The following is a 14735-nucleotide window of genomic DNA, read 5'->3' as shown; positions in this document are numbered from 1 at the left end:
AGGTTTCCAACTTAGGTACGGTCTCTCATCTTAAGTTTGACATTCAAGCATTCATTTTTTATTCCCATTTTGGCATTCATCTTAAGGAGGCCCGTTGTCATAGGTTTCCAACTTAAGTCGCTGGATGCGTACCATCTCTCATCTTGTGTTTGACATTCAAGCATTCATTTTTTATTCCCATTTTGGCATGCAAGTCACGTGCCATGTCTCCTTCAATGGCAATCGAGCACCATCAAATATGTAGATCTTACTAGGGATAGTCTAGCTCCTTATCATGCTGCCATCTCTTTATTTACATTGTGTGATGGTAGTGTGACTCTATATAATATATTCTTTATAATTAGTCCTCTCTCTCTCTCTCTCACGGAATTTTTCAATACATAAAATGTTCAATCTTGCCAACTTGTTTTACCAGATTCTCTTAACTGCTTTGTTGTTTTGTATGCACCATAGCATGCAATGTTTCTCAAGTATGTGATCAATTGCTGCAATACGCATTTGCTTCTAGAATACATGCTCCAAATGAGGAAATAGCATTTTGCCTACATGAGGGAGTCAAAAGTCTTTATTGCAACGAGATAACAACTTGTACACAAATTACCTAAGACAAACTCACAGCCAACATCAATGTGAAGCACTAAGGGGCAGTCTTACATTGCAAGCATATAAATCGGGCATTTAAGATTTGTGGTGATGGCGAATTGGCTCATCAAAACGAGCATATGATTATTGTGAAATGCTGAAAAGGCGTACACAAATTGTATTTTATTGTACTAGACAATCTCACCTTTACTCTAATGCTTTTCTAAGGGCATGAATGTTCAGAACACCCAAAAGGTCTAATTTACAAACAGGATTAAGCAGATGCATTGTGGCCACAGCTGAAAAAGATCATGCATCTAGTTCTCACAGCTGTTACAGAAGATCGCAGATGCTGAGGTTTGAACATAATTGAGCTTGTGAATACAAGGGACAATCAATCCTGCAAGGGATCAGGTTCTGGTAGCTTGATCTCCTCCGGATCCAATGACAATGCGAAGTCTGGCAGCTCCAATATCCTCTCTGGAGAACTATCCACACACACCCCCACACACATTCAGCATATGCAGCTGCACTGGAGTAGGATCTCTCTCTCTCTCTCTCTCTCTCTCTCTCTCTCTCTCTCTCTCTCTCTCTCTCTCTCTCTCTCTCTACGTGTGCATGCATGCTCGAGACTTAAGATTCCAACTTACTTTTCTTGACTATAGCTCTGTCTGCAGATTCTTGCCTTGCTTGCATAATCTTGTGGTATCTTCTCAGACAACTGTTTCATCGCACCCCATGGTGGCCTCGGTCTTCAAAAACAAAATTTCAACAAAAAGTCAGAAAAAAGAACGGAAACATCTCTCAAGAACCCATGTGTAAGAGAGAACAGTCCTACTAGTATAAACAGCAACCTTGTAAGTGGAGTTTCCGAGCAGAAAGTAGCACAAAGTTTCTGGCTCTCCTTCAAGCAAGCCTCTGCTCTTTGTAGACAGGCTACAGCTTTAGCATGCGTGTCTGCCTCACTCCCTTCATCCAGAACCAGCCCATGAAAGTAATATGCAGCAGCCTGTACATAGGGGGCAAGTTGCATCACTTCAGGTTAGTGGGCCAGTTTTCACAAAGAATCCAGTTTTCACAAAGAATGACAAACAATGCACCAGAGGACTCTCTCTCTCTCTCTCTCTCTCTCTCTCTCTCTCCCCCCCCGAGAGCTAACTAATACTAGTATATGAGTTACTTGAGTTAATGGAGATAATCAAGGGAGTCCATCACTTGTGAGATCAGCCACATTCTTCAGCAGAATTAATCAAATAAAAGCATAAACCCAAGAAACCTCAATATGATTCCATGGTTTTGAGCCCATCACAAAAGCACAGTTTACAGTTTAGTACAGTACACACTCGAAGCAGTGTTCATGAGCTGAAATTCAGTGTCTAAGTGATTAGCAAAGTTTAGACAAAACCAACACAAACATCAAGGATAACTACTAAAATCTCCACAATTCAGCACAAAATAGTAACCAGAAACAAAAAGGGCTGATGAAACCAATGTTCATAGCGACCACTTTCAATTTCAGAATGCTCAGGACACCCACATATTGGGGACACAGCCTACAGAACAAGCAATGGGAGCCCTTAGAAGCTTTTCTCTAAACACGGACTCTGAAAGGACTCTTATAGAGGTGAATTATCAAATCTTATGAAATTGTGATTGATCTGAAGCAAAACAAAACTGTTTTGTTGTGGTTCCTGCACTTACTTGCATGTGTGTCAAGTGTTTACTGCATAGTGGCAAATTTACTAAATCCATATCAGTCACATTTACCATAATGGGGGCAATTAAATCTCCATTTTACAACATGACAGAATATAGCTGAATTTTAGTGTCAATTGCAAACTTATAAACACATTCATTTGGCTTGCGTAATGATGTACAAATAAGATGCATTAACGTGGTACTTAAAATCAATCACATAATTGCACCCAACAATTGGTCTCCTTGTGTGATTAAATTGGTTCACGTCTTCAACTTTTTCCTGAGCTCCATGTTTAAACAACAGACCAACGTGCCTGAAAATTTCAACTGTCACAAAATGTGGGAGGTGGTTGGGGAAATCATCAGGAACAAGGAGAAATACTTGTGAAAGAGCACCCAAGAACTTTCAGAACTTCTGCCAAGTGGTAATAGCCATACAGTTGGAGAGGTGCTTGCCAAGGAAGGTGTGAGCAACCTTAGCTATTACAGGTTGCTTCATCCTCAAAATGCCCAATGAGAGTGAAATAACTGGTCACAAGGCTGCTAGCTCCTGAGGATGGCATCCACATGCTCCAATGCAGTCATCTATGGTGAGGAGGTAACAAGCAGAGCTCATACATGTAAAACCTCTGAGATGGGAGAGGAAACATCCCCACAAAAGGGCTCAGTCAGGAACTTTGAGTTGTGGGTACTTCTGCAAATGTGTTCGACCCATATACACTAGAAGGTTAAGGTGTAGAAAAGGGTACCAGTCAACTACCCACCTTATCCGAAGAAGAAAAGGAAGAAAATTATATTAACGCTTGCACAAGGCCACAATGCTCTGAGAGACCTAAACAAGTACAACAAAACATGAGTAACAAATAAATCAAACTATAAAAGTATTATGACTAGAGAAGTAAAAGTAGAAAGAAAGCTTGAGTGTAGTATCCCAACCTCTCTCTCATGGGTGTTGCAGCAAGTGATCCAGTGAGCATCTCCTATGGTAGGTGATGATGGTTCTGATCTCTCAATGAAAGAGGGGATTCTGGGTGTGGCCTTGGTGGGTGTGGTTGTCTCACCAAACACAATGCTATTGCTCTATCCAAGGAAACTCCCCCAGACGATGGCCCGCAACATGATGGGTTTGTAGCAGTCTGCCTAGGTGGATCTAGGTGTGATGTTATCTCCTTAAGAGTCTCTCCTTGTGTTACCTGGCTCAAGTAAAAAGAGACCCAAAGACCTCTAATCCTCTAACTCATCCGTGATACAATGTAGAGGTGTCCAAAGCCTTTGCAAAGAAGGTAATGGTATCTCCCAAGGATCTCATAATCTACTGCAATATCATATATTATGCTCCTCTGGCTCAGCCTTGTCACTCATGCCAGCATAACTAGCATATGCAGTCCTCCCCGGGCTATCAAATATCCCATCATATATGTATATCTCTGCTTTCCACTGGTGTGAGTGATGTTTATCTATCTGAGCTTAGGGAAAGATGCAGGAAATGACTTTGGTTATGTGTCATCTTTGTGCCTAGAGGCTATGGGAGTCTGATCCATGACCTTTTTGCATCCAACTTCACAATCTCCATTGTGATCACTCTATTCACCTCGGAGTGGTTGAGACCAATGTTGGGGCAATGACACGTGTAGTCAAAGGGCTGGAAAGCATCAATCCACCAAGCACACAACTGGGCTTACCAATATTGGGTGTCTCACTCAGCTTGACTGGCTTACTACGGGAGTGGCATCATCTCAGCTGTGACTATTACACATGGCACAGATGGCTTACTTTGGATCATAGGTGCTACCATCATGATCAGCAGTCTTTCCATAGGCTGATAAAAAGTCTCTCTTTGTTCCATTATGTCCCACAAGTGGCTCCCTCCTTGTGTATTAAATGCTAGGACCCAAAATGGAAGCACTATATGAGAATGTTATTGTAACGAATGTATTGAAAAGCCATAACTTGGTGCATGGTTCCTGAAACTACGTGTGTACACTCTCTCAAGTGTCCCCACAGCAGCAAATCCATGTGCTAACCTAGCATTACTTGCCTCCTCCATGGAAAAATTTTGAACCTCAAAGGTGACTTTGAGGTATATATGCTCTAAAGGTTCTGAGTTCTAACAATCTCTGACAACTCTCTTATAAACATGAACGAGTGGTTGGATCAAGTCACCCATGCCTTTGTTGTATTGACCAACATTATCTTGGTTTTCCTGAAATTCACTGTAAGCTCCCTATCTGCACGAAAGGATTGTAAAGCATTTAATCGCATTGTAAACCCCAAAGGAATCATAGTTGAGCACACTATCACTTGAATACAATAGAATGGTTATTATGACCCTGGCAAGCCTGCTTAATCTGTCTATGCAATCTGAAACCTCATCAATATACAGCCCAAATAGTGTCAGTGAGAGGGGGCATCCATGCATCACACCAATGGTGCTGGTCACCATGTTTGATAGACCATGTAGAGCACCTACTCTCTTTCTTATTGTTATACACAGCAGCTTATAACCCTCATTGCATGTCATTTGGAACTCCAATTTCATTCAAACTCCTCATAAGCCTAACCCATGGTTCTATGTCAAAGGCCTCTCAGAAGTCTACAAAACAACAATATATTCTTGTCCCACATGTTCAGCCCTCCTCAATAAGAGCCTTGAGGGTTAGTATGTGATCCAATGGGGTGTATCCTCTCTTGAATCTTGCCTGTGCCACACTCTATTTCCAAGCATTTTCACTCATCCCTTCAGCTCATCTTGGCCAAGGAGTGATCAATCATGATGGTTCACTTGTTGATATGCATAGGGTCTCCGCCATTTTTTTTTTTTTTGGGGGGCATTGAGCGAAAACAACCATTACATACTGAATTAGACTCTTGAACAGCCCCAAAAATGCTTACTTTATGCAAAACCCTAAAGCGGTTTGAGAGAGTTACAATGGGGAGAGGTTCAAGGTCTCCAACCTTTCTATAAATAGGCACCATCCAGCACCTATTTCCAGCCTTCTCCATGTAGTCTACACCCTCCATCTGCTGTGAACAGACAGGCTGACCTGTCGGTCTGCTACATTTGCTGCAGCCAGCTGCCACCCTGCTGCCCACAATCATCTAAAGGCTACATTTGCTGTAGACCAGGCCGTTGCCTACCTTTTGCCTATCCTAGCATCAATGTTTGCTGCATTTGCTGCTTGCCAACATCTTAAGAGGTTGGCTTGCTGCATTTCGAGATCCATTAGGAGTAAAACACACTCTCCAGTTCATTACCTTTGCCTCGGTCCTTGAGGCACAAGAGTTTGGTGACAATTTTCATTCCCTACACGGTTTGTTTGCTCCATGAGCATCGTATTATATTCATTAGGTCATTCATTCAAGTCTCCATTGTGTTCATTGTCTTTGAGTTACTCTAACCCTGATTGTGTTCTATTGAGTTTATGCTTTGTTGTACGCTTTTATTTATGTTTCTGTGTTAGGGTATTTCTTTACATGGTATCACAGCAAGGTACATCAGCCTTTGATCTAAAAGCCCTTCGCAACAAGTAGGAACAATAGGAGGCAAGATGACTTTGAACACATCTTCACCACATCATGATACACTTGGGCCTAGCACATTGAGACATGAGACAGAGTGGGCCTCACAGCTCGCTCCTCCAATTTCTGATATGGCCGGAGAGACTTCCAAAAGACTACCATGGAGTCCATGGACCATACGAGATCTCATGAGCTAAATACGATCTCATTCTCATCTATCGAGCTCACTAATAGATTGAAGGTAATCTTAAGTTTTCCCCTTTAGATTTGGTGCACCAGTCTCTACCACAGGGGCTCCTAAGTCCTTGGACAATTAGGTTGCATTGTTTCTTAACAAATTTCCAAGGAAATACTTTCATTTTCTGCAACAAGTGATCTCACAACCCACTATGCCCACAATCATTGAATTTGAGTATCAACTATTGCATCACGCTTGGCTATTCGATCAATTTCATAGTATGATCTCTACAAAGGAGACTCTAGTTGCTTCTTCTTAGAAGGGGTAGCAAGGGAAGAGTAAAAAAAATCAAAACTCCAATCAAAATCAAATTCCCAATTATCTCTGAAACCCATGTGGCAAAATTTACTGAAGAAAATCAGTATTATCAACATTGTTAGAAGATTGGCCACTTTGACGACGAGTGTTGATCAAAGGCAAGAAGCACAACACCAAAAGCTAAGACTTGGATCTCTACCCCTCAATCAAACAACCCCCAACAGGGGAGACAAGGTGGTGGCAACCCTCAGCGGGGGCAACGATGAGGCCAAACCCACGTTGCCACCAATCAGCCATCGCAATCAGCAGTGCCAGAGGGCTCGTCTGACTGGTCTGCCGAGGCCCACATTGTCTTCATAGAGACATTTGAGGATACGAGTCTTGTGTATATTTATGAGTTGCCTCTTGACGAGATGAATGCAAAGACTCACTCATCACAGCCGAGTACTTGAGCTACTCCTTGGATTATGGACAATGGATCTAATCATCATATGAACCCCCTCAAGAACATTTTCATTTCCTAAGCCCTTGCAACTAGGAGATTTTCGGAGTTGGGAACAACTCCTCGGTCAAGATTGAGGCTCATGGTCGCATTAGTTTCGCCACGGACCAAGGCCCAAATCGTGCTACGTTGGATGATGTATACTATGTCCCCCAATTCGGGGTGAACTTGTTATCCATTCAGCACCTTTGCTGGTTGGGATGAGCAATCTTCTTCACAGCGACCATAGTCGAGATCCTTGACTCTCACGCTAGTTTAGTGATTGCTCGCAGTAAGGCACAACCTAATGGCCTGTACCACATGACACGGTTTCTTTCCAAGCCGGTGGCCAAGGGCTCTAAGTTTCACTACTTCCAAGCTTTAGCAACTACACAGAAACCTACGAGCATTGAGCTTATTTAGCGTTTTGCTTAGGACATCTCGAATATGACCCTCTTTATGTGAGTTTTCACATCGACAAATGATTGATGGCCTTCTATGCCTGAAGCTATTGCAGGATATCTAAAAAGCTTGTCGACTTGGGAAAGCAGCACCATACCCCATTTCCTTAGCAATCTTTACATAGAATTGAGATGCCTCTTAGATTGATTCGTGTTGGTATTTGTGGGCCGATATCCACCGCCACCTTAAACAGCACACTATATTTCTTTTTAATTGTGGATGATCATTCTAGATACATATGGGTGTACTTTCTCAAGCATAAGTCCATTGCCTAGACATATTTCTTTGCTTGGGTTTAGTTGGTGTATAAGCAGACCGGTCATCATGTAAGATGCATGAGGAGTGATAGTGGAGGTGAGTTCATCTTCCACGAGTACTTTAAGTTTCTACAAGAGCATGGCATTTCACACCAACTTACCTCTACTAACTCTCCTTCACAGCATGGAGTCGTAGAGCATCACTTTTAACAGTCTCGATCCAAAGGTGCTAAGGGAGCTCTATTGCAAACAACAGAAAATGTGCCATGTTCATGATGGTCCGCTACAAAGAAAGGGCATCTCATCCTTAGCTTACTCGTCCCCAGCCGCTACAAAGTCATAAATATGGATGTGTATCTTCGTCCATTAGTCGATGAGCTTAAGATTTTGTGGGAGGAGGGGGTCACCATGCAAGATATGAGCAGGTGCGATGGTCGGCGGTCAGCCAGCTTCCTGTGCAGCCAATCGTCTAGCAAAGTGCCCTCCACAAGTGGAGTCATGACACCCTTCCAAGATAAATGGAACCTCATTAGGCATAACACATCAGTGATAAACATCATCGATCCCTTACCAATATCGTGTTCCTACAACCAAGGTAAATTATTGTATGTCTTTTTACTTGTGGTGTATCTATTCTTATGGCATGACTTATGATTCTAGTTTATGTTTACAAGGGTACATTGACTTAAATTGGACAGGAGATCCTAACACCCAATGTTCCCATGGCACCTATCTCTTTACCTTGGGCATGGCACCCATCTTTTAGACCAACTGTAAGTAGGAGATGGTGGTGGCTTCCACAGCCAAGGCTAAGCATAGAGCTTTCTTTGATGGTACCACAGAGGCTATCTGCTTGAGCAGCTTATTAGCGGTACTTTAGTTTCCATGTATTGCACCTAGTATCCTCTACTGCAACAACTAGAGTGTGATTACACTAGCCGGTAACCCCATCATTAACCCTTGGACGCGGCATATTGGAGTTCATTTCCACTTCACCAGAGAGCAAGTTGAGCTAGATACCATCCACCTAGAGTTTCTACCTTCATCAGATAAGCTTATAAAGTCAAGGCTATTGTAGAATGGTCAAAATTGACTAGTGTTCATAAAATTTGAAGTTTCTTAATATTATACTCATATTACGAGAGATTCATTAAATGGTTTGCAGTGGTTGTTGAACCATTGCATGATTTAACCAAGAAAGCAGTGACATTCTAATGGACCATACTAGAGAAGAAAGCTTTTGAAGCTCCAAATTTTTAATATATCTAATTTTTCGAGACTTTTCTTTGTGGAATGTGATTCTTTAGGAGATTACATTGGTGCAGTCTTAAACCACGAAGGAAATGTAGTTGCTTATACAAGTAGAAGGTTGCAAAATGCAAAAAAAAACACTATTATCTATGAAAAGGAGTTTAATCGCTATCATTTAAGCTTTAAAAGATTAGAGACACTATCTTTTAGGTGGAGAATTTCTCTGCAAGATGAACCATGATAGTCTAAGACATTTTCTTAATCAACCAAAGATTTTTGAGAAGTAGATTCGATGGGCCAATTATTTAGCTTAGTTTAACTTCCAAATACTACGTATTCCTTGAAAGCAAAACAAGGTAGTTGATACTCTGTCAAGAAAACCTCAAATTCATGTAGTATCCATGATTTATCGTAAGATTTCACTAGTAAAGGGACATATATGCTTTTGATAAAGAAATCATCTAAGAGAGTTTACAACTTGGTAAAAGGATCAACTCTCATATTATCAAAGATGGATTTTTTTAAATGAAAAATAAGCTATGAGTTACTAAAGATTTTAGGCCTAAAATAATGGAAGAATGTCATGCGGCTCCTTACATGGCTCATCATGATATTTTGGCCAACGAAGGCACTTGAAACATAATTCTTTTGGCGAAGTCTTCGACGAGCCATTGAACAATTTGTCAAAGAATGATTTGTGTGCCAAAAGATTAAGTTTGATCGCCAAAAGCCTGCAGAGCTTTTGCAACCATTACCAATTCTGAGCCAACCTTCGAAAAACATTGCTATGGATTTTATTTTTGGCTTGCCAAAATCAACAAACGGCAATGATCACATGTAGACTATTATTTATAGGTTTAGCAAACAAGCTCATTTCATCCCAATCAAGAAGGCTATCAAGTCTCCACATATGGCTAAAATACTAACTCAACAAATCTTTAAGTATCATGGGTTACCACAATCCATCGTGGGTAATAGAGATCCATAAATCACTAGTCTCTTTAGATAAGCTCTTTTTGAAAATTTGGATATAAAGTTTATTTTTTCTTCTTATTATCATCCTCAAATACATGATCAAAGTGAGAGAACCAATCTCATAAAATTGGATATACTAAAGTGCTATTACCATAAGTATTTATCTTTAATAGAATGTGCCTATAACAATACAATTCATAATTCTACAAATAAAGCACAATTTGAGATCATATATTTAATAATCACTCTTACTATCTATTCTCAAAACATAGGAGGAGATATTTCATGCTGTTCATGCGTAATTTAAATATAGCTTTTGACCAAGTTAAATGAGCTATCCAACATATAAGCATAGGAGGCACATGATTTCACAAAAATGAGATTCGGTATGGCTGAAATTTGATAAAGCTCGTCTAAGAAAATCTAAGAAGTCTTCATCCCAAGTCACTAAGCTCGCAATAAAAAATTATGTGTCATTTCTTTCAAGTACTAAAAATATTAATGATATTTGTTACAGGTTACAACTTCCAAAACATTGAAGAATTCACGCCGCTTTTTATATCCATCTTTTGAAGCCTTATGAAAGTTCTTCACCATCAGAACCTATAATAGAGAATCTATACAAAATAGATAAACATGAAGATATACTTCAACCAAAGCAAATAGTCTTTCATATGATCGAGAAACGAGAAAAACATTTCTAGAAAATTTCTTCTAAAATTTAAAAATTACTCTCATTCAGATTCTAAATGGATATCAAAAAAGTATTTTAAAGATTATCCAAAAATACTTGCAACTTATAAAGAAGTTGTAGAATCAAAATACTTCAAGCAACGTCTTGAGGACAAGATAGATTTCAAGGGGGAGAGATGAAACAAACTTTTTAATATCAAATGTTACCAAGACATATTGGCTCAATGTTTCCAAATTAATTTGATGCTCATGTACTTAGAGAGACAATTTGTATTATTTAAGTGTTTCAAAATATGATTAAATGTTTATATTTTTATTTAAGTGTAGTCAATGGCCAAAATTCCCTATAATTATAGTCGAGTCATGATTGACAAGATGCCCAAGAGAAATTAAAAGTTTAGTCGAATAGTCAGATTGACTAGAAAGCTTAGATGACTAAGACTTTCACACTTAAATAGTCACATTTACTAGAAGCCCATATAAAGGGTGGTTTTTTCAAAAGCTAATTTTGGCAATTCCAAAAATAGAGAATGTACTATTTTTAGAAGTTACTTAAATGAAAATTTTGTTCATGTCAAAGACTCCGGAATTTCGCAAGGATAAATTTTGTCTTCAATAACTATCTCAAATTCTTAATCATTTGAGAAATTTTTAGAGTAGAAGGTTTGAAAGCTTTTTTCTCTAGAAAAGTGACATGTAACAAAATAGGACATGAGTCATTTTGAAGAGAAAAGTGTCCCTACACTTATCATTTGTAACCTCTACTTTTCACTTTTGAGCACCAAGTCCCACACTTATATATTGAAGGTCTCTCTTTTCATTTGAAATAAGCTCTCATGCTGAAATTTCAGTAACATGCTTTGTACTCTCCTATCTATCTCTCATCCAAGAAGCACTTTCTACTTAGCTTAATCTAATCCAAGCACTAAAAAAGAAAATCAACATGCTACTTGGAGTTTGTAAAAATTAGGATTTTTAAACTCTAATTTTCAAAATTACAACAGGGCTATGTGGAGCAATTTCCTTCTCAATGTGGTATCAACCCTTTTCTCTCTCTCTCTATCTATTTTCTAATTTTCATAGTGATAATGGATCAAGTTTGTTAAGTTCAAAGTATTGTCATTCTTACATTCTTCCCCACGCTTACACATGTGAGAAGCAACTGAGATTAGTGCAAATTAAGGAGTCCAACACCCGAGAGAATCAACGAATGTCAAAAGATAAAAGTTACAATTAATTATATCGCACAAATACTAGGCAATATCTGGTGCCAGTTATTAGCCTGAGTTATTTATTTGGCCATAAGTGTCAATTGGTGACACTAGAGATGTGGTCTTTAATGGTACTTAGCCCCGATCTAATGGTCAAAAAATGACACATAGACACTCCGGAGATAAAGTGGCCTAGCCAATTTAATTATTTGCTGGTCTAACTTTTTTTTAAATACTAAAATAATTATTATATTAATTTTTAATAATTTTAGACTAAAAATTAATATAATAATGTGGATAATGCTAGAAATTTATTTAGAAAGATTGCTACTTATTAAATTTCATAAGGGAAGCCAAGAAAAATATGGAGAAGGTTGGGAGAGCAAGAAACGAAGGCTTAGAGAGAGAAAGGACCATTCATTCCTGCTGAAAACACATCGTGAGAAACATTGATGACTCCGAAACTTGAATTATTCAGGGCTGAAGGTGATTTTCAGCTGAAATCAAGTAGATGACTAGCAACCATCAAATTTGAGGCATTTCCATCCTCTCGAAGTAGGTGAAGGCTAATTGATTGCCCAAATCAAGAGGCAAATCAGATTGAAGATTTGTTGGACAATTTGGACAGCAAGGGGAGTTTAGATTGTGAAGGGAGGTTGGAAGAATCCCATTGTAAAACAACTCTACTTCAATAAAGCTGAAGAAATACCAAAAGAGGCACTAGTGGTTTTGGGCCAACCGGGTGTCCATTGTCCAAAGATTAGTAGGTAAATTTGTATTTTCAGTTTTGCAATAAATGCTTAGTGTTGTAATTAAGTTGTAATAACGGGATTACCATCCATTCATTGAAGGAAGACTGGTTACATCATGCATGAGACACATGGATGGTATGCAATGTATAATTGCATAAGTTATAGGTGGTTTATAGCTGAGTATCATGTGATACATCATTGCAATGAGACATTGATTATGCATAGTTTATGCATTACTTTGTCTTGGTGGTTAGAACAGTGTTGGGTTTTGGCATGTAGATGCATCCCTTATGGTTCGAATAGTGGTTATGATGCATGTGTGGGGATTGCAAGGAATAGGTGAACATGTTGTTTGACTATGATGCTAGGATGTACTTCCAATAATGGACACAGATACTTTTGACAAATTATTGTGCAATCGAGGGCTTTTGCAAGGATTTCAAGGGAGAGGTCTGTCACGACAATGTGATAATTTGATGCTTTGCTTATTGTTGTTCAATCAAGGGCTTTTGCAAGGATTTCAAGGGAGAGGTCTCTGTCAAAACCATGTCAAATTTGATACTTTGCTTAGCATTTGATTAAGTGTTAATCAAATGTGCAAATGTGAGGTACACATGTAATGTGCAAGTTGATTATTTCACAATGATGGGCCAAGCACCTTGAGAAATCAGTGGGTATCGAAGAAAAAACTTATAATAAGTTATCCTTCATAGGTACTAGGTGATACCGTGTGTCAAATTTTAGCTTAGAAGATTTTATTAGCCATTAATGTTAGTGGTAACATTAGAAACTAGGTATTAATTAATTAATTAATGCCAGTTCAAGGCTAATAAATGTTGACCATTGCTTGGATGACAAATTGGCAGAGCCAATTTAATTCCTGGTTAGTATAGTTATGTTTTTGAGTAAGAATTAATGCTTAAATTAACTTTCAAATTTAGTATTTTAAAAATTAATTTAAGAAATTAATTTAATTGGGCTGAAAATTGCTGAAAATGCAATTAGAAGGTTGCCACTTGGCAAAACCTTTCCATACAAGTGAGGGAAAGACTATATAAGGACGGTGGAGTCTCATTCTAGCATTGTAGAGGTTGAAAGAGAAAAAGAGAGAGTTGTTGCTGCAATTTTTCGGCCATTGGTGATCAGCCTAGCCATTAAAGTATGTCAAAGAGCTGCCTCTTGCTGATCAAGAGGCCAGTGAAGGCAAGTGACAACCCCTATAGATTGTCACAGACAGATGACACCAAGTTTGGGGCCCACAAGGGCAAATGACTGCATGTGGGGCTCCTATTGATGCTAGGCTATGGTCAATTAGCCATTCACAACAAGGCAACATTAAAGTTCAAACAATTTTAGTGATGAAACTCTGAAATTTCTCTCCAACTTCCTCTCCATTCTTTCAACCAATTCACAGCTTCTCTCAAGAGATCTCAATCAAATTCAATCCCAAGTGGGTGCAATGAAAGAATTTCTACTGCTAAACCCTAATTTACAGCAGAAAACTAGGTTTACCAACTATCCTAGGAAGAGTGCTTAGAATGTAGGGGCTAGTACTTGAAATTCAGCAGCTGAAATATGGGGATTTCAAAGAAGTTCAAGAGGGCAACTAGCTAACATTAAGTTTGAGGCAGAATTTGTCATCCAAGGAGTACATTGAAGGCCAGTCCCCAAGTAAACCAAGGGGTAAATTGGTTTGAAAGTTTGTTCATTGCTATGGATAACAAGGGAGTCATGCCAATGCTTTGCTGGTATGAGGCATTATAGGCGAATTCCACCAAGGAAAGATATTGGATCCACTTCTTAGGCTCTCTACTATAGTAAGCCCTTAAAATGTCCTCCAGTACTTGATTGACCCGTTTAGTTTGCCCATCTGTTTGTGGATGATAGGCAGTATTGAAGCACAATTGGGTTCCAATAGCCTAAAAGAGACGAGTCCAAAATTTGGACATGAACAGTGAGTCTCTATCAATGACTATCCTCTTTGGCAGTCCATGCAGTCGGAAGATCTCCTTGACAAATAACCTAGCAATGTCAGATGCTTTGAAGGTAGTCTTTACTGGGATGATATGAGCAACCTTTGTTGGCAAATCCACAACTACTAGGATAGAATCATAACCTCCCTGCATTGTAGGAAAGCCAACCACAAAGTCCATGCTAATACATTCCCATTTCATTTGTGGAATATCAAGTGGCTGTAACTCCCCATGAAGTTTGATCCTTTCTACCTTGACTCGCTGGTAACTCAAGCATTGAGTCATGTACCTCAGAACATCAGCTTTCATTCTTGGCCAGTGATAGCTTTTCCTAACAGCGTTGACAGCCTTAGCATAGCCGGGGTGTCCAGCTACGGGACTGTCA

General features: G+C 39.2%; 1 protein-coding gene across 2 annotated transcripts in view; it reads right to left on the bottom strand.

Annotated features, from left to right (window-relative positions):
- Positions 1–838: 838 nt before the first annotated feature.
- Positions 839–14735, bottom strand: part of LOC148024892 (uncharacterized) — a 67758-nt gene continuing 53861 nt past the window's right edge. For both annotated transcript variants that reach the window (XM_087694561.1, XM_087694562.1), the window contains exons 9-11: positions 1437–1591; positions 1233–1334; positions 839–1070 (exon numbers count right to left, since the gene is read on the bottom strand). In XM_087694561.1, the coding sequence (XP_087550687.1) occupies positions 977–1070; positions 1233–1334; positions 1437–1591 (351 nt within the window). In that variant the 3' untranslated portion in view covers positions 839–976. The remainder of the gene's footprint in view (positions 1071–1232; positions 1335–1436; positions 1592–14735) is intronic.

The sequence above is a fragment of the Lygodium microphyllum genome, chromosome 15 (assembly GCF_053477565.2).
Source record: "Lygodium microphyllum isolate KBCC chromosome 15, Lygodium_microphyllum_v1.1.10, whole genome shotgun sequence".
Classification (NCBI taxonomy): Eukaryota; Viridiplantae; Streptophyta; class Polypodiopsida; order Schizaeales; family Lygodiaceae; genus Lygodium; species Lygodium microphyllum.
The sequence above is the reverse complement of the archived record's forward strand: the minus strand, read 5'-3'. Positions and strand labels throughout refer to the sequence as shown.